Below are 24,220 nucleotides of genomic sequence, written 5' to 3'. Positions count from 1 at the left end.
CCTCAGGTGCCACCTGCCCTCTCCAGGCTGGAGGAAATGGCTGCAGGCTCTAGGCTGTACAGAACTTCACATCTGCACAGTTCCAGGGTGTCTGGACAGTTCTCCTGGATCATTTTCAGGTGGGGTTTCAAGGACCTAGTGAAGTGGCACCTTGTCCAGGGCAGTGGGATTGGAACCAGATGAGCTTTAAGGTCCCTTCTAACCCAACCCATCCTGTGATCCTGAGCCCAGGACCTTGGGCCAGCTGAGGCTGTTAGCCCAAATAAAGCCCATAGTGGATAAATCACCTCCATCTACCCCGAGTGTCCAGTTGGGTGCCTTTGGTTCAGTTTTTTTCCCCACAGATGATTGTGGGCTCAGTGTGAGGCCTGTGGGTGTGGTGAGAGGGATATTGCACACAGGAGAAACTGAACCCTGGCTCACCTTGCAGTGATGCCTGCATGGAAAGGTGGAAACTGGGCAGGTGTTGCAGAGACATGGCTGTGACACCAGCCCTGAGGGCAAGCTGGAAGAGATGGCCACTGTTGGGCTGACAAACCATAAGTGAGGAATGAAGGTTCAGTAGCATTTCTACAGCTGGTGTACACAGGTAAACAGGCGCGTTGTGGGATGCCAGAATGGATTGGGCTAGAAGGGACCTCTAAGTTCCCATCCAGTGCCACCCCTGCCATGGCAGGGACACCTCCCACTGTCCCAGGCTGCTCCAAGCCCCAATGTCCAGCCTGGCCTTGGGCACTGCCAGGGATCCAGGGGCAGCCCCAGCTGCTCTGGGCACCCTGTGCCAGGGCCTGCCCACCCTGCCAGGGAACAATTCCTGCCCAATATCCCATCCATCCCTGCCCTCTGGCAGTGGGAGCCATTCCCTGTGTTGTGGCACTCCAGTTCTTGATGAAAAGTCCCTCCCTGGCTTCCTTGTAGCCCCTTCAGACCCTGGAAGGTGTTGTGAAGTCTCCATACAACCTTCTCTTCTCCAGGCTGAACAATCTCAATTCCCAGCCTGTCTCCATAGGGGAGTGGCTCCAGTCTCCTGAGCAACTTCATGGCCTCCTCCAGACCTGCTCCCAGAGTTCCATGTCCCACATGCTGGGGACACCAGGACTGTATTCAGAGTTCAGAATGGGGTTTCACATGCATACAGACATATCCACACATTGTCCATGGACCTGGTGGCAGCTGAACCTCTGACTAGCAGGGACAGAGCTGCCACCTCCCCATATTGTGGATGTTCAACTTTCCCCGGCACAATCCTTCCCTCCTCCTTTCCCCACTGAGCAAATGAGTTCACTTAATAAAAATCCACCTTTCTGCTTCCCAGATGGGATGGCTGCAGATGGGATCTGCCTGTGCAGGAGCCCTTGTCCCTCCAGGACAGGGGAGGCTGCCGGAGGGCTCAGCGGGATGGGAACCCAGCTTCACCTGATTCAGCTACAGTGTAACCCTCGTGCTCTTTGGGTAAACTGAGGCAAGCTGCTGTTCTTCCTGCCCGCGGGAGAGGGATTGATCCCAAGGGGCAGAGATGGCGAGAGGACTCAGCCACAGGGAAGAGTTCTCCTTCGGGCTGTACTCAAAGGGCTGTCTGACATCCTTCCCTCGGGAAAGCAGCAGCTCCGCACCCTCAGCAGCCGGGTCTGGTGAGGAAGAGGAGGCACCGCAGGTTCGGATGTCTCTCGGCGCCTCTCCGGTGCGCAGATCCACAGCAGGGGAAAACACCCGCCGATATCTCCGGTGCCTCCCGAGGGGCTCCGAGCCTTGGCCTCGCGGTGCGGGCGCGGCTGCTGCGGGAGGTGGGGAGGAGAGAGCGGGCCCGGTGCTCGGCGCCGCCCGGGCGTCCCTCTCCGCCGCTTCCTTTAGGTGGCACCTCTCCTCCAGGAATGAGGCTCGGGCCCCGCGTAGCCCTGCCCGGGCCGCGGCCGCGCACCGCGGGGGCTCCGCCGCGGAGCCGCCGCCGTCGGAGCGGCCCCTCCTCCCCCCGCCAGCCCGTGCCCGGCTCCCCCGTCCTCCCGCTCACTCCTCCAGCCAGTAAATCCGATCTAGGCTGATTCCTCTCACGTCAAACCACATGATCCCATAAAACATTCATCGCCTCTCCATCCCCGCTCGCTGCCGCTCGCTGCCGGGATCCAGCGCAGCCGGCTCCGCTCCCCGCCGCGGGATCCGCCGCAGCCCCCGGCCCCGTGCGTGCGGCGGGCGGGCGGGCGGAGGGAGGAGGAGGCAGGCCAGGCGAGGCGAGGCGAGGCGAGGCGAGGCAGGGAGGGGGAGCCTCGCCTGGATGCTGACTCCAGCTCCGGGGCTGCTCATTCCCCCGATGAGCGAGGGCGCCGGCACCGGGAGCGCCCCCCCCTCCCCGCGCGCAGCCGCTCCCCGCTCGGGCTGAAGTTTGGCACCGGGATCTGCCCCGCTTTCCCAAGGATTGTACCGCTGCCACTCCACTTTGCGCCTCCAGACGTGCCTTCTCCGACCCCTAAGATGAAGAGGGCGATAGCTGAAGGTAGGCGCTCCCCGCTCCCCCTCCGCCGCCGCCGCTCCCCCGAGCAGGGCACGGCGGCCGCGGCCCCAACTTCGCACCGCGCCGGGAACTTCCCTCGCTGCAACTTTTCCATCCCCCGTTGCGTTTTCGGGAGCGGCCAAGGTGCCACGAGGGGAAGAGAGGCCGGAGGCCGGGCCGGGAGCGGGCGCTGGGGCCGGGAGAGGCGGCGGGGAGGGCGCGGGGGGAGCGGGAGCGCCGCGGCTGCGGGAGCGGAGCGGAGGCGAGGCCGGAGGGGGAGCGAGCACCGGGCACGGCTCGGCTCCAGCCGCGGAGCTCGGCAGCGGGATGGAAGGAGGACAGAGGGATGGAAAGGGAGCAGCGGGATGGGAGGAGGACAGAAGGATGGAAAGGGAGCAGGGGGATGGAAGGAGAACAGAAGGATGGAGAGGGAGCAGAGGGATGGAGGGGTAGCAGCGGGCTGAGCCCCCTCCAGCCGCCGCCCAGCCTCGGCTTGGCTCAGCTCGGCCTTGGGGTGACCGGGCGAAGTTGGTGCCTCCAGGGGAAGCATCCCGCATCCCGCCGGACGAGGAGAGGGGATGGGGCAGCCCGGCTTTCCCCGCTCGCAGCCCGGCCGCTGGAGGAGCTCCGGCCCCGCACCCCGAGCCCGTCCCGCTCGCGGTGCCTCCGGGCGGGGAAGTTCGCGGAGGCTCCAGGAGACCCGCAGGGACAGCGGGTCCCGGGCTGCGGTGGGGGCTCCCCGCAGAGCCCTCCCTAAGGGTCCCCCCGTTGGTGTCCGGGAGCCAGAGGTTGGGAAGGGCTGGGGTACAGGGGCTGTACCCCCTTTCACCTCGCTCTCTGCGCCGGGGCAGAGGCACAGAGCTTGCAGCCCGGCACAGCCGGAGCTCTGCCTTAAGCAGCCCTTTTCCATGGATTTCGGCGATAATCTTTGCTTCCCTGCCCCGGTGTGCCAGCTGGGGCAGGGCTGGCACAGGGACCGGGGGCTGCGGCGGCTCTCGGGGGCTCCGGGGGTACCGGGGGTACCGGGATGCGGCCCCAGCTCGGGAGGGACGCTCGCTGCCAGGCTGCGGGCTCAGCCCGCTCGAGAAGCGTGTGCCACCCAGGTGTGTTTGCTGGGAACCCAGCCCATGGATTGCAGTTTTTAACTGGAGGATCCATCGTGGGAGCTCCAGGGCGGGCCAGGTGCTGGGCAGGCGAGATTTGGGCATGCGGAGCCTTCGGCTGCTCGGGCTCTGCTCCCGGCTGTGCTGGCTCCAGCTCGCTTCCCGTTCCCGTCGGCTACACAGATATAATTCTCTTTTCCTTTCTATTTTGGAGGGCACTCCAGCTGATTTATTTGTGACGATCAAAGGACACATCCAAGCTGTGATCCACACAGCACACCGCCTCCTTGAGAGGCTTTGTGTCGATCTGAAACGTGAAATGGCCAATTTATTCCTGTTTGGGGAACACCTTGGGAGCAGGCTCGGGGGGCAGCTTCTCCCTGGCCCTGAGGGGATCCTGCTATCGGAGCCCCCATTGCCCGATGCAGGGGGTGCCGTGGATGCGAGCCCGGCGGCTCCGTGCCCGTGGCCAGCCCCCGGTGGCAGGCTGTGCCGGGGGCTCTGCCAGCCCCGGGGCTGGCTGTGCTGGCACAGCAGCGGGCAGGAGCTGGGTGTGGTGCGGACCCCCCGATCCCCCGTGCTCCCATCCCCGCTGCAGCGCTGCTCTCCCCACGCACTGACATCCCCGGCTGCCGCCAGCATCGGCTGCAACAACACGGGATAATGAAATATAAAAACTGTGTTACAACGGCTTTATTTATAGAACAAGGCTTGGAGGAGTTTGGGGTTGAATTATTTGCTTTTCTGCTGCAGTTTATGAATTGCTCCTGTGAGAGGCTGGGGAGCCTGGCTTGCTGGCAGGTTTGGCTGGGAAGTCCTTATGAACCTGGGGGATTCTGTTTAGCTGAGTGTCCATCCTGCTGGATCTGGACTACATTTCCCACTGTGGGCTGCCAGGATGCTTCAAGTGCCTTGTAAGCCAGAAATAGCTACCAGAGGCAGTTGGACAGGCAGAGCTTTCCCTGTTCTCAGCACTTGCTGCCTTATTAACACAATTCATTTTTAGGGAAAAAGGGCTTTCTATGCTTATTTTTTTTTTTAACCCGAATACAAACCCCTGTAATATGAGAAACTACATCAGCACCACCGATGTGAGAGCAGCTCTTTTTTTTCCTCTTGAGAGAAAACACCATTCATTGCATTATTCTGTATTTCCTGTCTTTATAATGTAAATTTTTTATCAGGGCGCCGCTGCATTTTCTGGGCTTTGTCCCCTCTTTCCCAGCAGGAGGCACAGACCTCAGACCTGTATTCCATGGGCCCATCCATCAAAGGCTGGAGAGGTTTTCTAAAGAGGAATGTGCTTAAAGAGGAATTTTTGGGCAAAAAGGTGGAGGTGCTGTTGCACCACTCGGTGCCTGGGCGTTGAACTGGTGCAGACGTCGCTGTTCCCTGCTGGATCTGGGATATTCTCCAGACAAAGCTGGGCCAGAGGAGGAGTTAATGAGAAGCACTGAGAAAGTGCGGAGGGCTGTGGGCAGCACGTGCTGAACTAGCCGGGCCCCTCATTAATTCCCTCTATCCCGAGCTCAGGAGCTCTGGGCTTGGCTTGGGAAAACCTCCTGGGAGCTGTTGTGTCCATAAAGAAGTGGGAAGGAGAGGGAGTCACTGGTGGGAAGGAGCAAGGGGACAGTTTGTTACGCAGCTCTCTCTGCTCTGCCCTGCTCCCTGCCCTGCTCCAGGGGCCTGCAATAAAAGGGCAGGAGTGTGGTTGTTGCTCCATCTGCTCATCCTGTGGAGCTGGAAGCTGGCAAGGGCCAGGGGGATGCACAGCTGAGATCCCAAACTCCCCGAGCCAGTCTGTGCCTGCTGACGCAGGCCCTGTGCTGTGCAATCTTCTGACCCCAACAACGACTTTGGCCATTGAACCTTCCAAAGAAATAACCAAAATCCACAAAACCCAGCAGCACAGATGCGAATTTTCTACATTTTTTGGAATCAGCGAGGAGCCTGTGAGCTGGGGGCAGGGAAGGGAAGGATGCTCCGAGGCTGCTGCACCCCTGCAGGCGCAGCTCTGCTGGCTGAGGGCACCGGGGCCTGCCCTGGGAAGGGCTGGGTCTCCTTCCCTTCCCATCCTCCTGAGCCATGCAGAAGGAGAAGGAAAATCGCCTGAGCCAGAGCCTCCACACAAAGCAGGACAAGGAAGATTGCACAGAGCTGAGCTCTTATCTCTGCTCTGAGCTGCCCTTGGTGGCTCAGCCCCGCCGTGCTCAGAGCCCATCCCTGGAGCTGGGATTCACCCTGCAGGGACCGGAAAGGAGCCCCTCTAATCAGGTGTGTGTCCTCTTCCCCTTGGATTTGCAACGCTCTCTGCTGCTGTCACCTTCATTAAGACGAATCTCCGAATGCCAGGCGCCTCTTTGATGTCCCTAAAGAGGTTTTCTCTTTATGCAGGAGGCACAGCCCCAGTGGAGCAGGAGTATCCTGCACCACTGCACAGCGGGGCTGTGAGAGGCAGCATCTCAGCGTGGGGGCTGCGAGGGCTGGGACTTTCTGGGAGGGCTTGTCCCTCCTGGCCATGTGGAAAGCTCTGTGCTGTGTCCCGAGGCCAGATGGATCCGTCTGGGATTTGGGAGTAGCAGGGTGTCAGGGCTTCTCCATCACAGACACGCAGCAGTGTGGGAGGGAGGAGTGAGGCTGGTGAGACACAAAGCCCAGCTTCTCCTCCCCTTTCCTGCTGTGGTTGCAACTCCTGGAGGTTTCCTGAGGCTGAGGGAAAAGGGGACAATTGTACTGAAAAGTCTTAATCAGCTAAAAGAGGCTGAGGGTGGATCCTGGCGTGCTTGCGCAGAGATGCCGAAGGAATTCGTGCAGAGTTTGCTCAAATATGCAAACTCACCTCAGCCTGAGCTGAGTCTGGCTGAGTCTGCTGGGACACACAGGCACGGGGCTCTGGAGTTACCCCTTGTGGGGTGTGTGGGCTCAGGGCAGTGACACCAGGTGACATGGGTGTTTCCCTTGGGCTGCGCATCTTGTAGTATGCACAGACTGACTGTGCTTGCTCTGCTTTTGGAGCACTCCTAGAAGGCCTCTGGAGTCTGGTCCTGGCCCTGCTTCTGCCTTCTTTGTATCCTTGACCAGGTCAATGAGCCTTTCTGTGATGAAGTCTCAGCTTTTCCAGCACTGTCCTCAGAGAGTGATGCTGAGTTATGTCCCAAGAGACCCAAGGTATGTTAAAATTCAGCCCAGAGCTGAAATGTGGAGGTCTGAGCAGTCACTGATCACCTCTTTAGCAGTGCCACACTGTCAGGTGACAAGACTGATGATCTCCTGAGGGCTGTTGCTGCATCCACAGCAGGTCTGTGTCTCTGGGCTGGCCCACCTTCCTCCCAGCCTTCACACTGCAGCTCATCAACAGCACCAGCAGATTTTACAGCATTTATTGTCCCTCTCCTGGAACCAGAGGATTAGAAAATCACTTGAGTTTTATTTGGAATCCTCCCTGGTTGTCAAGGAAAACAGAAGCACTCCACAAGAACATGCAAAGCATCCAGGAGACTGGAAACAAAAAAACACCAATACTCCAATGCTGGGATTTTTAGTTCAGTTTCAGGAGGGCTCAGCAGTTTGAGGCGTCACCCTGATGACTCTCAAGTAGCAGTGTTGGGTCCTGTCTGCATGGGTCAGGCAAGGCCAGGCTCAGAATATTTTCTTTCATGAAATCATGGAATATTTTGGAGGAATCACCTGGATACACCTGGAGTACCTCTGGAGGTATCTAAAGAACCTCTTGCTCAAAGCACAGCTGATTTTGAAGGCAGGTCTGGTTGTTCAGGGCCTTGTCCTGCCCAGCATGGATGTCTTCCCAAGGATGGATGTCTTCCCAAGGATGGAGATACCCTGTCCTCCTCCACAGCCCTGTGGCCTGTCTGGCTGAGGCAGCCCAAGCCCTTTGTCACCTGGCTAGGTCAGCACCGTGGGTGGCCTGTGTCCCTTTGGGGAGGTGGGGGTGCCTGGTTCTGTCCCTGGCACAGGGCTGGGGCAGGAGCAATGGTGAACATGATGCTGGCTCCCTGTGAGGTCAGAGCAGGTGCTGGAGAGGTATCAAAGAGGAGGTAAAAGCAGGGGTGACAGCCAGGCATCATGACAGGGACACCCAGGGTGGCAGCAGGGACACCCAGGATGGCAGCAGGGACACTCAGGGTGGCAGCAGACCCTTGCAGACATTGTCCTGTGCCTGTGTTTGCTTTGCTGGCTGGGGACAAAGCCCCTGGCCAGTTTTATGTGGACTGGTTCCAGCCGCCCCAGCCTGGTGTCCCACATCAATGGTAATTAAATAGAGCTCCCCTGGAGCTCTGTAGTCCTCAGATGCACCCTGTGCTGGAAGCCTTTCCTGACACCCTGCAGGGGCAGGGACCTCTCTGAGGACACACAAACCTGGACAAATCCCAGAATCCTGGAGCTGCTGGTGAGAGGGTCCAGAACAGCGTTATTGCACCTCAGGTCAGGTCTGCTGTGGATTTCTCTGTGCAAGTTTTGGAAACCTCCAATTATGGAGCCTTGCTGCCTTTCCCAGAACTAGAGCTGATCCAAAAGAATTTCCTGCTTTCTGAACTGAACCTCCCAAGCTGTAGTTCTTGGCTGTGGCTCCTTGCTGTGTCACCTGGTCACACACAGGTGTATTTGGCTCTGCCATTCTTTCAGCTGCCTTGGAGTAGGTGGAGACTGGAATTAAATCTCCCTTCACCTTCTCTTTGCCAAGCCCAACCATCATAATTCCCTCTGCCTGACCCTCTAGGACATACTAGGACAGATATTGGGCAGGAATTGTTCCCTGGGAGGGTGGGCAGGCCCTGGCACAGGGTGCCCAGAGCAGCTGGGGCTGCCCCTGGATCCCTGGCAGTGCCCAAGGCCAGGCTGGACACTGGGGCTTGGAGCAGCCTGGGACAGTGGGAGGTGACCCTGCCATGGCAGGGGTGGATTGGGTTGAGCTGAAAGGTCCCTTCCCACTCAAACCATTCTGGGGCTCTATGGTTCTCTGGTTCTATGATATCCCATAGGCTTCAAGTCATCTCTGGTCATCCTTGGCTGTCCCAGCCCTGGGGGGCAGCAGGAGCAGGGCAGGGCCCGTCCCCTGTGCTGGCCCTGCTGGGGCACCTCCAGTGCTGGGGCAGCTCTGGGACCCTCCTGACAAGAGAGCCCTGGAGGGGCTGCAGCGTGTCCAGGGCAGGGAACGGAGCTGGGGAAGGGGCTGGAGCCCCAGGAGCAGAACTTCTGCACTTCCTGTCCCATTCAAGACAATATGACTTCTTAATCCTGTACTCACTCACTCACTCACTCACTCACTCACTCACTCACCTCTGACATTTGGGTACCCAGCACATGATTTCTCTCTTTATGGTGCTGAGGACTTATGTAGCAGTGGGTCAGAAACATCTGAAGGAGTGCAGGGTTCCCACCCTGCAGATCTCCAAATCACCTGTGGAATGGGATTGGCTCCCTGTGCTGCTGCCCCAGTTCCAGCCCAGACAGCCAAGGATGAGCACTGGACATTGGCTCCTTCTTCCTTCCAGGACCTGCATCCTGAGAGGATCCAAACCCTTTCACCCCATGGTGCTCATTTTGCTGGAGCTCACAGAAATGTCCTTGTCCAGCACTTCTGTCCTTGATCCATGGAGGTCTGGAGAGTCTTTGTTCTCAGCTGTGCTCTGATCCCCATCCCCAGCTGCAATTCCACACATGGAACATGGGCATGTGGAACAGTCCAGAGAAAGCAAATGGATACAGCAGTAGAGAGAGATTCACCGCCTGGATGGGAGTTTCCAGCCCATCCCAGCTTTTTCCATCCCATGGGAGCTGGATTCCCTCCCCTGGCTCTGGGAATCCTGGTGCCTTTCCTGCACTTTGTGCTTTGTTTTCTCTCCCTGTGCTGCACCTTTCTCTGGAAACAAAGGGATGTTTGCAATCCCAGTGTGATGCTCCCCTTCCTTCCCTGAGTGCACGGGATAATTACAGTGCCTTGCACTAATTGATCTGTTATTAGTGATAATTCTGATTTACATGGTGCTTTAGGAAGGGGCATTGCTGTAGCAGAGTGATGCTCTAATATCACACTTTGCAGTGGCTTGTGATGTGTCATCTCATTATGGGGGAAACGGGTTCACTTTTATTTTTTTGTTAAAAACCAATCTTTTGCAAGAACCATCTGGCTGCTAAATTCTCCTCCCAGAGCTGTGCGGTTTGCTGGGAGTTCATTTGCGTCTTTAGCTACTAAAGAGGAAGTAAAAGTGACTGATTAGTCTGAGACTGGGACCATTCACATCAAAGTGACAGATTTTGCGAGCTGGATTTGGGGAAGTGTTTAAAACTGGTGTGTTTTCATTAAATTTTGAAGACTGTGGGCAGAACTGTGCTCTCGGCACTGGGGCTCAGCGCTCAGCCCTGCACCCTGGGTTGTTATGTCACAGTGAATTGTGGGGCTGCTCAGATTTGCCTCTGCTTGTTTGATGACTTTAAATACTGATTTTAATTGTGCCTCTTTCTTAAGGCTGTGAGAGATGGTGGGAGCCACGGACAAGATTCCCTGGCACAACACAGCCACGTGCAGCGGGAGCTGGGAACTCAACTTGGCCCTTCAGCACAGGGGAGGGAGAGGAAAGGAAAATATCTTTGGAACCCCCAAATTCAGCTTTCCCTGAACCCATGGGGGCTTTGTCAGGGATGTGCCATGAGCTGCTGGGCAAGCTGGGCTCTCAGAAGCCTTGTGGGGTGCTGGGGTAAGGCTGGGAGGATTCCACACCCTCCCCTGTCCAGAGGGTCCTTGGAAAACCTGAGACAAAGTCCAGAGTTTGGGAATTTGTGGTATTTGTCTCTGCAGAGAGAAATGGTCACCTGGAAGCCAGCAGGACCTGTAGAACTTGCACTGCAAAGATCTGGAGAGACAGAACACAGGGAATGGCTTCAAGATGACAGAGAGTGAGTTTAGATTGGGTATCAGGAAAGATCCTTCCCTGTGAGGGTGGGCAGGCCCTGGCACAGGTGCCCAGAGCAGCTGGGGCTGCCCCTGGATCCCTGGCAGTGCCCAAGGCCAGGCTGGACATTGGGGCTTGGAGCAGCCTGGGACAGTGGGAGGTGTCTCTGCCATGGCAGGGGTGGCACTGGATGGGCTCTGAGGTCCCTTCCAAACCAGTCTGGGATTCTGGGATTGCACATCCCTGTAGCACTGACATGTTTTCAGGAGCAGTGGGAGCTCTGGTGGCAGCAAATCCCTTTCCCTGTGCCCAGGTTCCTTCCAAGCACAGATCCTCATGGGTCTGGCCCTGATCAATGCTCTCTGTGGCCGTGCAAACACGGTTAGCATTGGCTTTACACTAGAGGGCTGTCTGTGCCTTTCCCTTCCGAGAGCAGCCCCTGTGCCAGGAACCTTCCTATCACAGGATCCCACAATTTGACAGCATCCTATCCTGTCGGGTGGAGAGTGCTGCAGGCTGGTGTTTGGTGCTCAGCTCTGCTCTCTGTGCTGCCCAGAACATCCCTGCCCTGCCTGGAGGCACTTTGGAGCTATTTCTGGGTGAAGTGAGGCTCTCTGGCTCTGTCTCCCTGTCCAGCTCAGCAGTAAGCAGCAGTTTCCAACAGGTTTCCTTCCTCTCTTGTTTTTCCAGGCCCCTTTTGCTGTCAGGAGTAGAGCACCCTGTGGTAGCACAGGGATGCCCTGGGTTTCCAGGAGTGTGGCGTTTTCTGCTGCTGCCCTGCACTGGTGAGGAAATTCTTCCCTGCAGCCCTGAACATGGGCACATCCAGCTGTGGGGTGACTCGGACAGGAGTTGCTTTGGAAATGGCCCCTGGGGGCTGGAGCAGCCTTCAGTGTCCCAGGGCTGAAAGAGATTTGGCAGCTTCTGCCTGAAAATTCAGCTGAGATGGCTCCTCTGGCTCTCCTGTCACATGCAGGGCTGGGACCTCTGTGGGGACATTGCCACCATGAAGCCTGGTTGCCTTGGTCCACTGCTGCTGTGTGTTTCATGGAATCACAGAATCTCCTGAGCTGGAAGTGACTCACCAGGATCATCCAGTCCCAGCCCTGCCCTGCCCAGAGCCCCCAACACCCCCACCCTGGGCATCCCTGGAGCTCTGGCAGCCTCGGGGCTGTGCCCATTCCCTGGGGAGCCTGGGCAGTGCCAGCACCTCTGGGGGAAGAACCTTTCCCTGCTCTGCAGCCTGAGCCTGCCCTGGCCCAGCTTCCTGCTGGCTGCACTTAATTATTTGTTTAATTCTGTCCCCACTCACCTTTATCTCAGGTAAGGACAGAACCAGCTGGGGCTTGCCTTTGTCTGACAGACATGGTTTGAACTCAGGCCTGCCTGGAGAATTCCAGCCCCAAACACAACCCCTGCTCCCCCACATTTACACAGCTCTGTGCAGAGCTGCTGAATCCCCACTTTGCTGGGTCCATTTCAGGCCACAAAATGGATTTTAGTCCTTCTGGGTGGGAAGCAAAGGGATTCTGTCCCCCAGCCTTCCTGGGCATGGCAGGAGGAGCAGGCTCAGCCCCTGCAGGCCTTGATGGTTCAGGTTTGAACCTCGATTTCTGACATCAGGGGGTGAAGTGAGAGGAGACTTCAGCTGGGCTTGGAGGCAGAGCCTGGCTGAGGGCTGCACTTCATCTTCATGTGACCTCCAAGGTGACATCCTTGGGTTTGGTGTCACCCACAAGGCTAAGGAACCATTTCTCCCAGGTTTTTACCAAGATCTAATTTCTACCATGACACAAATTTTGGTGCTGAGGCCCTGGGGGCAATGTGGGGTGTGGAAATCGGACAGTGATTGTTTAAACATCATTCCCACTATTCCAGCACTATTCCTTTTTTTCCTGAGGCTGCATCCTGTGCTGGGTGCAGTGTGTGGTCCCAAAGCCCTGGGAAGTGGCTCTGTGAGGGGCTGGGGGGGCTGCTGGCCTGAAATCATGCCCAATCCCTGTCCCCTTCCCTCCCAGGCTGGAAGGGAGCTCAGGGGAGCAGCACAGCCAAAGAGAGACATTTGTACCAGTGGCACAATAAATGACCCCGAGCTGCCTGCAGGGAGCCAGCCCAGGAGAGCCTTCCCTTGGCCATGGTTTTTCAGTGGGAAATGCTTTGCTTTTGCTGTGTTTGTTTTTGGCTTTCCTAGAGTTTCTCAAGGCTTACAATTAATCCTGAGCTTTGGGGTGGCCAGCTGGGCTGCAGGGACAGAGTCTGCCTCAGAACATTGGGTTCGGTCATTTCTGAGGGACCTTGGATTTACTGAGAGCTTGGGAAAGCTTAACCTGGGGCACATGCAGAGTGCTTTGGATGGAGAGACGGCTGGGAGGGACAGGGGAAGGTGTCCTGCCCATGGCAGGGGGTGGCACTGGATGAGTTTTAAGGTCCCTCCCAATCCAGACCATTCCAGGATTCTGTTTTTATATGTTTTTGTAATGTATATATTCCAGATCCTGTTTCTATAGTCTCGAGAACCCCCGAGCTCAGCCTGTGCCTGCTCCAGCCCTGTCCCCTCCCAGCTTTAGGAGGCAGCTCCTGGGTGCTGTGAGCTCTCCTCCTTCCTCTCACTGCAGCTGGGACAGAGCCCCTGGAGGTGTTGGGGCTCTGTTGGTTTCATCTGGGTCTCTGAGTGTTTAACTTGCTCCTCTCCTCCTAAAGCTGAGGCCTCACTGTGGCCCATGTGAGCAGCACTCCCCTGCCATGCGCCCCGAGTGCTGCCCCTGAAGCCGCTCCGCAAGGCTCAGGGTGGGAGCGCTGCTGGGGACACCCCCGACAGCTCTGTGGGGTGTTGGGGTGTGTTCTGTGGGACGTGGTGGCCATGTGTGCAGTGGGGCTGTGCTGTCAGACAATGATTTAGTGAGTGTCACAGGGCCAGCAGCCTCCCCTGTGTGTGACAGAGCACGAGGCGCTCCTGATAAATCCCTGCTAGCTTATCCCAGCCTTTCTGCCGGGAGGGGAGGTGCTGTCCCAGGGTCCGAGCGCCCCTGCCTGTCCCCACGGCCCCTGCTGGGGCTGAGTGTCCCCAGGGGAGGAGCTGGGGTGACCTGTGGCGCTGCAGGCACCGAGCCAGCCGCTCCAAACCGGGGGCTGAAGCTGGAAGAGCCCCGGGAGCCCTCCCTGCTCACAGGGCTGGTGTTTGCTGTGCTCGCCAATCCAGAGAGATCCGTGATCCAGCCCAACACTCGGCATGGGGAGAGGTGGGAAGTGATGATGGAGACGGGGCTTTAGTGGCACAGGTGAGTCAGAGAGGGAAAGGAGCGAGCAGGGTTTGCCAGGGCACCCCCCCAGCTCCTGGGAAAGAGCCCCGAGGCAGCCCTGGGGCCCCTGCCCGAGCAGAGCCCTGGAGCCCGGCGAGGAGCAGGGGGTGGGCACAACCCCGGCCTGGGGGCAGCGGGAGGGACCGAGGGGTGGGGCAGGGCTGTGGGGCCAAAATCACCACGGGGGACGTGCCGGGCTGTGGGGCACTGTGCACACCTGGGGCTGGGTGTGTGACACTGTGCTCACCTGGGACTGGGTGTGTAACACTGTGCACACCTGGGGCTGGGTGTGTGACACTGTGTGCACACCTGGGGCTGGGTGTGTGACACTGTGCTCACACCTGGGGCTGGGTGTGTGACACTGTGCACACCTGGGGCTGGGTGTGTGACACTGTGCACACCTGGGGCTGGGTGTGTAACACTGTGCACACACCTGGGGCTGGGTGTGTGACACTGTGCACACCTGGGGCTGGGTGTGTGACACTGTGCACACCTGGGGCTGTGTGTGTGACACTGTGCACACCTGGGGCTGGGTGTGTGACACTGTGCACACCTGGGGCTGGGTGTGTGACACTGTGCACACCTGGGGCTGGGTGTGTAACACTGTGCACACACCTGGGGCTGGGTGTGTAACACTGTGCACACCTGGGACTGGGTGTGTGACACTGTGCACACCTGGGGCTGGGCGTGTAACACTGTGCACACCTGGGGCTGGGTGTGTGACACTGTGCTCACACCTGGGGCTGGGTGTGTAACACTGTGCACACACCTGGGGCTGGGTGTGTGACACTGTGCTCACACCTGGGGCTGGGTGTGTAACACTGTGCTCACACCTGGGGCTGGGTGTGTAACACTGTGCACACCTGGGGCTGGGTGTGTGACACTGTGCACACACCTGGGGCTGGGTGTGTGACACTGTGCACACCTGGGGCTGGGTGTGTAACACTGTGCACACCTGGGGCTGGGTGTGTAACACTGCACACCTGGGGCTGGCTGTGTGACACTGTGCACACCTGGGGCTGGGTGTGTAACACTGTGCACACCTGGGACTGGGTGTGTAACACTGTGCACACCTGGGGCTGGGTGTGTAACACTGTGCTCACACCTGGGGCTGGGTGTGTGACACTGTGCACACCTGGGGCTGGGTGTGTGACACTGTGCCCACACCTGGGGCTGGGTGTGTGACACTGTGCACACCTGGGGCTGGGTGTGTGACACTGTGCACACCTGGGGCTGGGCGTGTAACACTGTGCACACCTGGGGCTGGGTGTGTGACACTGTGCTCACAGCTGGGGCTGTGTGTGTGACACTGTGCACACCTGGGACTGGGTGTGTGACACTGTGCACACCTGGGGCTGGGTGTGTGACACTGTGCTCACACCTGGGGCTGGGTGTGTGACACTGTGCACACCTGGGGCTGGGTGTGTAACACTGTGCACACCTGGGGCAGGGTGTGTGACACTGTGCACACCTGGGGCTGGGTGTGTAACACTGTGCACACCTGGGGCTGGCTGTGTGACACTGTGCACACCTGGGGCAGGGTGTGTGACACTGTGCACACCTGGGGCTGGGTGTGTGACACTGTGCACACCTGGGGCTGGGTGTGTAACACTGTGCACACCTGGGGCTGGGTGTGTGACACTGTGCACACCTGGGGCTGGGTGTGTAACACTGTGCACACCTGGGGCTGGGTGTGTAACACTGTGCACACCTGGGGCTGGGTGTGTAACACTGTGCACACCTGGGGCTGGGTGTGTGACACTGTGCACACCTGGGGCTGGGTGTGTGACACTGTGCACACCTGGGGCTGGGTGTGTGACACTGTGCACACCTGGGGCTGGGTGTGTGACACTGTGCTCACACCTGGGGCTGGGTGTGTAACACTGTGCACACCTGGGGCTGGGTGTGTAACACTGTGCACACCTGGGGCTGGGTGTGTAACACTGTGCACACACCTGGGGCTGGGTGTGTGACACTGTGCTCACACCTGGGGCTGAGTGTGTGACACTGTGCACACACCTGGGGAGCAGACAGAGCATGGGGACAGCTGCACTTTGGGCTGCCCTTGATCTGTCATGGGACAGTGTGAAAATCAGTGTGGGATGGGCACACAGCTCACGAAGGGGAACGGGACACAGCTGGTTGTCACCCAGGATGGACATGAAAATCAGGGACATGGATCAAAAACAATAAAACAAAATGTTTGTGTTGAACACAGGGTAAGGACAGTCTCTGCCAGGCATCTGGGCTGTGGTCAGCAGTGAATGGGCAGTGTGTGAGCCCATGGGTCTGGAGCTGGTGAAAGTTTCTCCTTCTTCTCCTTCTCCTTCTCCTTCTCCTTCTCCTTCTCCTTCTCCTTCTCCTTCTCCTTCTCCTTCTCCTTCTCCTTCTCCTTCTCCTTCTCCTTCTCCTTCTCCTTCTCCTTCTCCTTCTCCTTCTCCTTCTCCTTCTCCTTCTCCTTCTCCTTCTCCTTCTCCTTCTCCTTCTCCTTCTCCTTTTCTCCTCTCCCACATCTCTGGGATGATGTGGGCAGGGGGATAAAACCTGGCTGAGGAGGAAATGGAAGGTGTAGATGTAAATCACTGCCTCCTCCCTTGGGGAATTACAGTTTCCTTAGCCCCTTCTCTCCTAAAAGACCCAAAATGCTGAGGACACACCGACAGTTTGGCACAGCCAGGGCTCGAAGGGCTGCAGCTGCAAATGGAGATGGAACAGGGGGACAGTGTGCAGGAGACAGGGTGGTGACAAATGGCACAGGAGAGTGTTCCAGGGGCAGGAGATACCTCCTGGGCTCCAAGTCCATGGCAGGTGCAGCAAGGGCCACGTGTTTGTGTTTTCAGGAGATCCAGCCTGCAGCTTTCCCACCTCTGGCAGGGCTGCAGGAGAGCCGAGGCTTGGAGAGAGTCCTGCTCCCTGTGGGAATGCAGGGAGTGACCACGACCAGTGCCCAGCAGAGCAGCTCCTCCTGCAAAAGCAGCAGCTGGTGCCCTCTGCCACTCTGGGGACCCTGTGCTCTCCTCAGGTGACAGTTCTGGGCTCAGGGCATCCTCTGCTCCCTCTCAAGCATTGCCACCTCTGTTTGTGTTCCAGAGGAGCTTCCAAGGAGGTGAGACCAAGAATGGGGATCCCTCAGAGTATCACACAAACACCTGGAGGAGCAGCCAAGGCTTGGGAAGCAGAAGGTGATAGGAAATGATGGATCTGGAATGCTCTTTTAACCGTTTAGTGGTGCCAAAGGATTGAAGGATAGACTCCATGAGCCTGCAGGTCTTTTTCAACCTCAGTGACCCTGGGGTTCTGTGACTGGTGCTGAGCTGAGGGGTCCCAGCTGTGCCCACCTTCAGGGGACCCTCTGCAGCTCCCCCATGTGAGCTGCCCCAGGGGCTCTGCCTGTGCTTTGGGAGCTTTAGGCTGAGCCTGAGTCCTGTCCCAGAGAGCCCTCCTTGCTTAGCCAGAGCCAGCCCTTCCCACCCTTCCCTGCTGGTGATTCTCTCCTGGATCATTCCCTTGGATGTGGAACACCCCATGAGGTGTGGAGTGGGAGCACTGTGCTGAGCCTGGGGCCTTTGGAGCTCTGCTGGGCAGGTTTTGTGCCCTGCCTGGACACCCTGGAGTGCTGCAGTGCCAAGGACACTGTTGGAAGCGGATGTTGTGTTAGGAAATGTGGAGGTGGCTCCGTGGCCCAGCCCAGGGTGCAGCCACGCTCTCCCTCACAGGGACAAGGAGGTGAAGGTGGTTTCCTCCTCCCTGCCCTGGGCTGTTCTGCAGAGGCAGGGCCACAGCCATGTCCCCTCCCCTCCCTCTGCTCCTTGGTTTTGCTCCCTCCCAGAACCAAAGGCTCCTGTGGAGATTCACAGAATCATGGAATCATTAGGGCTGGAAAAGAACTCATCAAATCCAACCTCTGACCAACCAAACCAACCATGGCCACCAAACCATACTGTGAAGTGCCACGTCTGGTCATTTTCTGATGGTGATGGGATGGTGATTCCAGCCTATTCCAGGGCCTGACCGCTCTTTTAGTGAGGAATTTTTCCCTAATTTCCAGCCTGAACCTCCCTTTGTGTGCAGCTTGAGGCTGTTTCCCCTTTCCCACTTGCCCAGGAAGGTGCCTAGTGCCACCTGAACATGTCCCTGAGCACTGCTGGCACAGGCTGTTGGTGCTCCTGTGCCCCAGGCTGGCAGCAGTTCCTCCTGGATGTGTGCCTGGCTCTTTGGAGCAGCACAGGGAATATGCAAATTTAACCTTTGCATTTACTGTGCTGTTCTTTTCTCGGGAAATGTCACTGGGGGCACCAAGCTGGGATTGCCTGCTCTTGGGACTGGGGGAGTGAATGAGCACCAGCATAGGAGGGAGCACCAGAGCGCCAGGAGCTGCCCTGCCCTGCTGTCCACAGGGATGGGATGGGGTGGGGTGGGGTGGGGTGGGATGGGTGGGACATTCTGGTGACTGGAGCCAGCTCCTGAGTGACAGAGGGAGGGTTGTGTCCCTTGTGTTCCCGTGGCTGGGGGAGCTGTCAGCAGTGACACATCTGCTGCTGAGAGAGGCTTAGGAGCCAGTGCCATGCTCCAGGGGTGGATCCAGGGGGTGCTGCTGGGCATGAGGGAGCTCCCAGTTTGCTCAGAGAGAGGAAGGGAATCCCAGCTGGCAGAGCTGGTGGGACCATCCCAGCTCAGCCCAGACTGAGGTGAAGAGTTGAGTTTCCTGGGAGGCACTTGTGGGACAAACAAAAAGGGGGGATTGCAGTGGGGGCAGGACTGATTGTGGGAGAGAGAGGAATTTCAGCACTGGAATAACCAAAGCCTTTATCAACCCTCCTGAAGGTGCTGCCACATCAGCTCTGTGGCTTTTGGCAGCTCCTGCCAGGGTGGATGTACTGATCTCCACAGCATTTCCACCATTCTCATGGAATAATTCCATGATTCCATTGAGGACCGGCTGAGGGAGCTGGGAAAGGGGCTCAACCTGGAGCAAAGGAGGCTCAGGGAGCCCTTGTGGCTCTGCACAACTCCCTGCCAGGAGGGGACAGCCAGGGAGGGTCGGGCTCTGCTCCCAGGGAACAGGGACAGGAGGAGAGGGAATGGCCTCAGGCTGGGCCAGGGGAGGCTCAGGGTGGATTTGGGGAAAATTTCTTCATGGGAAGGGTGGTCAGGCTCTGGCACAGCTGCCCAGGGCAGGGGTGGATCCCCATCCCTGGAAAAGCTCAGAAAGATGTGTGGATGTGGCACTGGGACGTGGGTTAGTGACGCTAACCCTGCTGGGTTAAGGGTCGGACTCAACAATCTCAGAGGTTTTTTCCAACCCAGAAGGTTCTGTGATTCCCCATGGGCTGTGCCTGCTCCAGCTGTGGGTTCTGTGATTCCCCATGGGCTGTGCCTGCTCCAGCTGTGGGTTCTGTGATTCCCCATGGGCTGTGCCTGCTCCAGCTGTGGCTTTGGCCAAGCAGAGCACACCTGGAGAGCCCCGTGAGCAGCTTGGGGTGGGTGGCCCTGGTGCTGAGTCCTCTTCAGCTGCCACTTCGGGTCTGTCTCTTTGTGGGACAAATGCTTGGGGTCAGCAGGGCAGGAGCTCTCCAAGGACAGGCCAAGGCTCTCCTCCAGGAGCAGCACAGGCAGCTCTGGGCCAACAGGACCTGGAAAACCAGAGCAGGTGCCTTCACAAGGCAGCCCCAAATGAGCAAGGCAGGACGTCCACGTGGTGGGTTCCAACAGAACAGATTCAATTCCCAGCTCCCAGAGGGGTTTTGGGAAGCAGTAGAGTAAAAAAGGGTTTGGAAGCAATAGCAGATGCCTTGGAGGTGCCCTTCCGAGCAGCCTGAGCTGTTTGGGATTGCACTCACACCTCCAGAGTCTCTGGGAGGAGCATGGAGCCCTGTGGATCCCCAGATCTGCTGTGCTCCTGGTTTTTGGCTGCTAATTAGGAGCAGGTCGGAGCTGTGCTGTGTGTGCTGCAGTTCTGTACAGTCAGATTAGAGCAATTACAAATCCATCATGAGGTGTATCCAAATCTCCTCGATTAATAACCAATAAACTCAGCAGTCCCTGGCAGAAGGGCTGGGAGTGCTGGAGAGGGAATACAGGACAGGGATGGGGATGGAGTCATGGAGCAGTGAGAGGTGGGGGGAGCAAGGCAGTGAAAGAAAGGGAGCAGGGCAGGATCCACATGGGAAAGCTGCTGCTCTCACAGTTCATAAGCAACTTCCAGAGCCCTTGGATCTGCCAGATCTTGGAATATTCTGAGCATTGTGCCCAGCTCTGAAGTGAAGGGCCCATCCTGGGCTTGACCCTTGGTGTTGTCAGCACCAGCTGAGCCGATGCCCTGTGGCTGCTGGGCTGGGAAAGCATCCCAGGCTTTGTCCCAGCACTGGGGATGGGAAGGTGGGAGCAGGGCAGGGATGGGTGCCAGGCCAGGGCCGGTGCCGCTCAGAGACACTGGGTGAGGCTCCAGGGGACAGAGCAGGGACAGCCCAGGGCCAGGCAGGCTCTGAAGGGTAGGAGCGTTTATACCTTGGGGAATGGCCCCAAATGCAGGTGGGGACTGGAGCATTTGCAGCTCTCAGCAGAGGCTGGTGTGGAACATTCCCTACCCAGCCCTCACTGAGCAAGGCCTGCAACATCTGTAGGATTTTCCTGGGCCTATCTGTAGGAAACAGTGAGAACCAGGACAGCTTTTAATGCCTGACAGAAGAACCTCATCCCAGAGATGAGAGCAAAATTTATCCCTTTTCATGTAAACCATTCTAAGGAGCACCTTTAAGCTGTGTTGATGGGTGGGAATGGCCAAGGCCTGATTTATTCTTTACTCAGGGCAGGGGCTGGCACAGGGTGCCCAGAGCAGCTGGGGCTGCCCCTGGATCCCTGGCAGTGCCCAAGGCCAGGTTGGACACTGGGGCTTGGAGCAGCCTGGGACAGTGGGAGGTGTCCCTGCCATGGCTGGGGTGGAACAGGATGGGCTTTAGGGTCCCTTCCCACCCAAACCATTCCATGATTCCATGTTTCACTGGGATCGGAACTGGCCCAAGGACTGGATCAGGGCCTTGATCCCTGGGCCAGCTTTGGATTTTGTGTGAGCCTTGACCAGGAGTGCCTCTCAGTTCTGGGACACCTGTTCCTGAAACCAGCACTAATATAGAGACTTGCCACCTGATCATCTCCTGATCAAACCTCACCTCTGTGAAGGGGACTCCTCATTCCCTAAAAGGAAAGGCCACTCAGGGGGTTTGCTGCAGGTGTGGTCAATCCATGGTTGCCAGAAGGAGGTGGGTACCTGGGTGGGACCCTCAGGTCCCCAGTTATGCTGGGATTATGTTCCTGGAACACTGTGCCAAAGGAGTATCCTGATTTTACTCAAGCTCTCCCAGTCCCTGTGCTGGCACTGGTGGTACAGCTCCTCCCGGAGTGAGGAGGGAGTTGTTCCCCTTGCTTGAGGGGCTCTGAGGTGGCTGATCCTGATGAGGTGATTCTGGAGCTCTTGTCCAGGCTCCCTGTGTGCCCCCAGTCTGTCCCTGCTCTGTGCCAAGGCTCCAGTGCTGAGCTCAGAGACCAGCAGAGCTAAAGGAGACCTTGCCAGGCACAGGGACAAAATCTAAACAATCCTCAGGTAACATCTGAGAGCCCTGATGGCTCCAGACAGGCAGAACAGATTTTCCACCTGCCCTGGGGCAGGAAACTGCTCTGTTCTCTGCTGGCCCCTCAGGAACCCCTGTTCCTGTCCTTGCAGCCCCTCCTGAGCCTGTCTTGGGGGAGCTCATGGTGCTGCCTTGCAAGGAGGTTCAGTGGCTGTGAATTCCTTAAGGACTGAGGTAGGACCTTGGAGTGTGGCCTGGAAATAGCAAAACAGCCAAATTGCTGTGCTTTTGTGAAAAGCCTGTCTGGTCTGAGGCCTCCCAGTGCCCGTGGAAGTCTGCATGTCTGGAGAAGCAGGGGCTGGGTGCTGAAGGTGCTCACAGGCTCCTCCCCAGCTGTGCTGCCCTGGCTGCCCCCAGATGTTCCCAACAGCTGTGGGACACACCAAGTGCCATGTCCCTCACCCAGGGTCACCCCAGCCCACCTTTGTGGGCATCTGTGCTAAAGGTGTCCAGCCACCACTGCCACAGATCCATGGAATGGTTTGAGTGGGATCTTTAAAGGTCACCTTGAGAACCCCTGCCATGGCAGGGTCACCTCCCACTGTCCCAGGCTGCTCCAAGCCCCAGTGTCCAACCTGGCCTTGGGCACTGCCAGGGATCCAGGGGCAGCCCCAGCTGCTCTGGGCACCTGAGATTCCACGATGAATGGACCAGTTCTTCTGGCATTCAGCTGAGGAAGGACAAATGATGGGGGAAACCAACTCCTGGCTTGTCCGTGCAGAGGCACCTCCACAGGGATCAGACCTCCCTGTGCAGGATCCTGTGGTGTGGGAATGGGAATATTTGTGCCTTCACAGCTATGTGTGTGTGGAGGATGGTGGGGTTCCCATATCTGATCATATTTTGTGGTTACACAAATCCAAACCTGGCAGACATTAGAGAGGGACAATTTACAAGGGAATGTACAGACAGGACGAGGAGGAATGGATTTGAACAGCCAGAGGGCAGGGATGGATGGGATATTGGGCAGGAATTGTTCCCTGTGAGGCTGGGCAGGCCCTGGCACAGGGTGCCCAGAGCAGCTGGGGCTGCCCCTGGATCCCTGGCAGTGCCCAAGGCCAGGCTGGACATTGGGGCTTGGAGCAGCCTGGGACAGTGGGAGGTGTCCCTGCCATGGCAGGGGTAGCACTGGATGGGCTTTCAGGTCCTTCCCAACCCAAACCAGTCTGGAATTCTGTGATTCTGAGCACTGGGACAGAGCTGTTGCTTCCCAAATTCCTTCAGGAGCAAATGTGAGCTGCTGGTGCACATGTGGAGCTGCAGCTGGAAAGGGAAGCAGCAGAGGGTTCAGATGGCACTGCCTGTTTTCCCATTCCAGGGAGAAGTGTATCCTCTTGTAATTGCCTGTCTTATTTGGAAAAAAAACCCCACTCTAGTTCCTAGAAATTCAATATCGAAAGGACTGGGTATGACCCTCTGTGGATTAATTTTGAGGGGAGAAGAAGAATGAGGAATTTAATGCTCCCTCTAATGAATGTCAATCTTCTTTCTTAATGAATAGGAATCACAGTTTGCTGCACATTGTTGGGAAATGAAAAGCATCCTAAGTTCCATTCACTTTCTTTTTTTTTTTTTCCCCCTTCCCCTTTCTTTCTTTCTTTTCTCCCCTCTTTGAGTGAGATAATGCTGTGCACAGCAGATGTGAACATTCATTTGTGAGCACAGAGGATTTTTATCTCTCCCTGTACAAGGCAAGGCTCTCCTTCAGCTGAGCTTTGTAAAATTTCCTGTACAATCCAAATATTGCAATGGAGCTGATCCTGCACAGCCAGGTGGGGTGGGGTTTTTCCCTCTCTCCTGTAGGAAGCCATCCCGAGAATCCAAAGCAGAGTGACCCAGCATGTGCTTGATGTGTTTGCTGCTCTCAGCCATGGGTTTGCTTGTTGGTGAGGCTCTGGTGCCATTGTCCCCCTTGAAGGGACACAAAAGCCCCATCCCATCGCTTCCCAAGCCCTTCCCTTGCCAGAGGGATCCCCAGGGCTGATCCAAAGTGGGTTTCCAGCAAGAGCTCTGGGTTTGGGAAGGCTGGTGTGGTTAGCACGGGCTGAGGAGCTGGGCAGGAATCTGGGGTTTCCAGCAAGGAGAGGGGGAGCTCCCCAGCACTGCCCTGCTCCGTGGGCCTCAGGACCTGGCTCTGGGAGAGGGTGGATGATCCAGGACCTCAGGAAGAGCAGAGCATGCTGATTTCAGCAGGAGGAGGATTCCATGGAGCAGCAGAGCCTTCTGTGTGCCAGGAGCTCTTCCCGTTCTTGTCCTGCCCCATGGCAGCTCCATTCCTGGGGGAGAACCGCAGGTCAAGGGATCTCCTGGGAATTGCTGAGCTCCTGGCTGAGGGCTCTGCTCAGCCAGGCCGGACATTTGCCCTTCTCCGTGGCTCTGTTTGGATTTTGGGGGTATCTCAGAGCTTGGGGACAGTCTGAGGATCCCTCACCTCAGACCCTGGCACTGGAGGCAGCAGCAGCAGCCAGGAGAAGGCTCCATGGCTCTGCCTTCTGGGGCTTTGGGAGGAACTTGGGGTGTACCTGGAGCTTTGGGGTGTGTATGGGGGCTTTGGGGTGCGTGTCCAGCTTTGGGGTATACATGGACACTTTGGGGTCTGTGTGGAGGCTTGGGGTCTGTGTGGGGGCTTTGAGGTGTGAGTGGAGGTTTGGGGTGAGCGTGGAGGTTTTGGGGTGGATGTGGGGGCTTTGGGGGCATATGGGACCTTTGGGGTTCTTGTGGGATGTTTGGGGTGTCCATGGAAGCTTTGGGGTGTCTGTGAGGTGTGGGAGCACACACAGAAGGCTCTTCCTGC

At 57.6% G+C, this 24,220-nt stretch overlaps 1 protein-coding gene across 1 annotated transcript in view; it reads left to right on the top strand.

The window, feature by feature from the left end:
• The first annotated feature begins 2,213 nt into the window (after positions 1 to 2,213).
• The window catches only part of RTN4R (reticulon 4 receptor), a 78,949-nt gene continuing 56,942 nt past the window's right edge, over positions 2,214 to 24,220 (top strand). Inside the window, exon 1 of the mRNA XM_086856396.1 lies at positions 2,214 to 2,488. Within this exon, the coding sequence (XP_086712522.1) occupies positions 2,467 to 2,488 (22 nt within the window). The 5' untranslated portion in view covers positions 2,214 to 2,466. The remainder of the gene's footprint in view (positions 2,489 to 24,220) is intronic.

This window comes from Cyanistes caeruleus, chromosome 18, assembly GCF_971803275.1.
Source record: "Cyanistes caeruleus chromosome 18, bCyaCae1.hap1.1, whole genome shotgun sequence".
NCBI classification, from domain to species: domain Eukaryota; kingdom Metazoa; phylum Chordata; class Aves; order Passeriformes; family Paridae; genus Cyanistes; species Cyanistes caeruleus.
The sequence above is the reverse complement of the archived record's forward strand: the minus strand, read 5'-3'. Positions and strand labels throughout refer to the sequence as shown.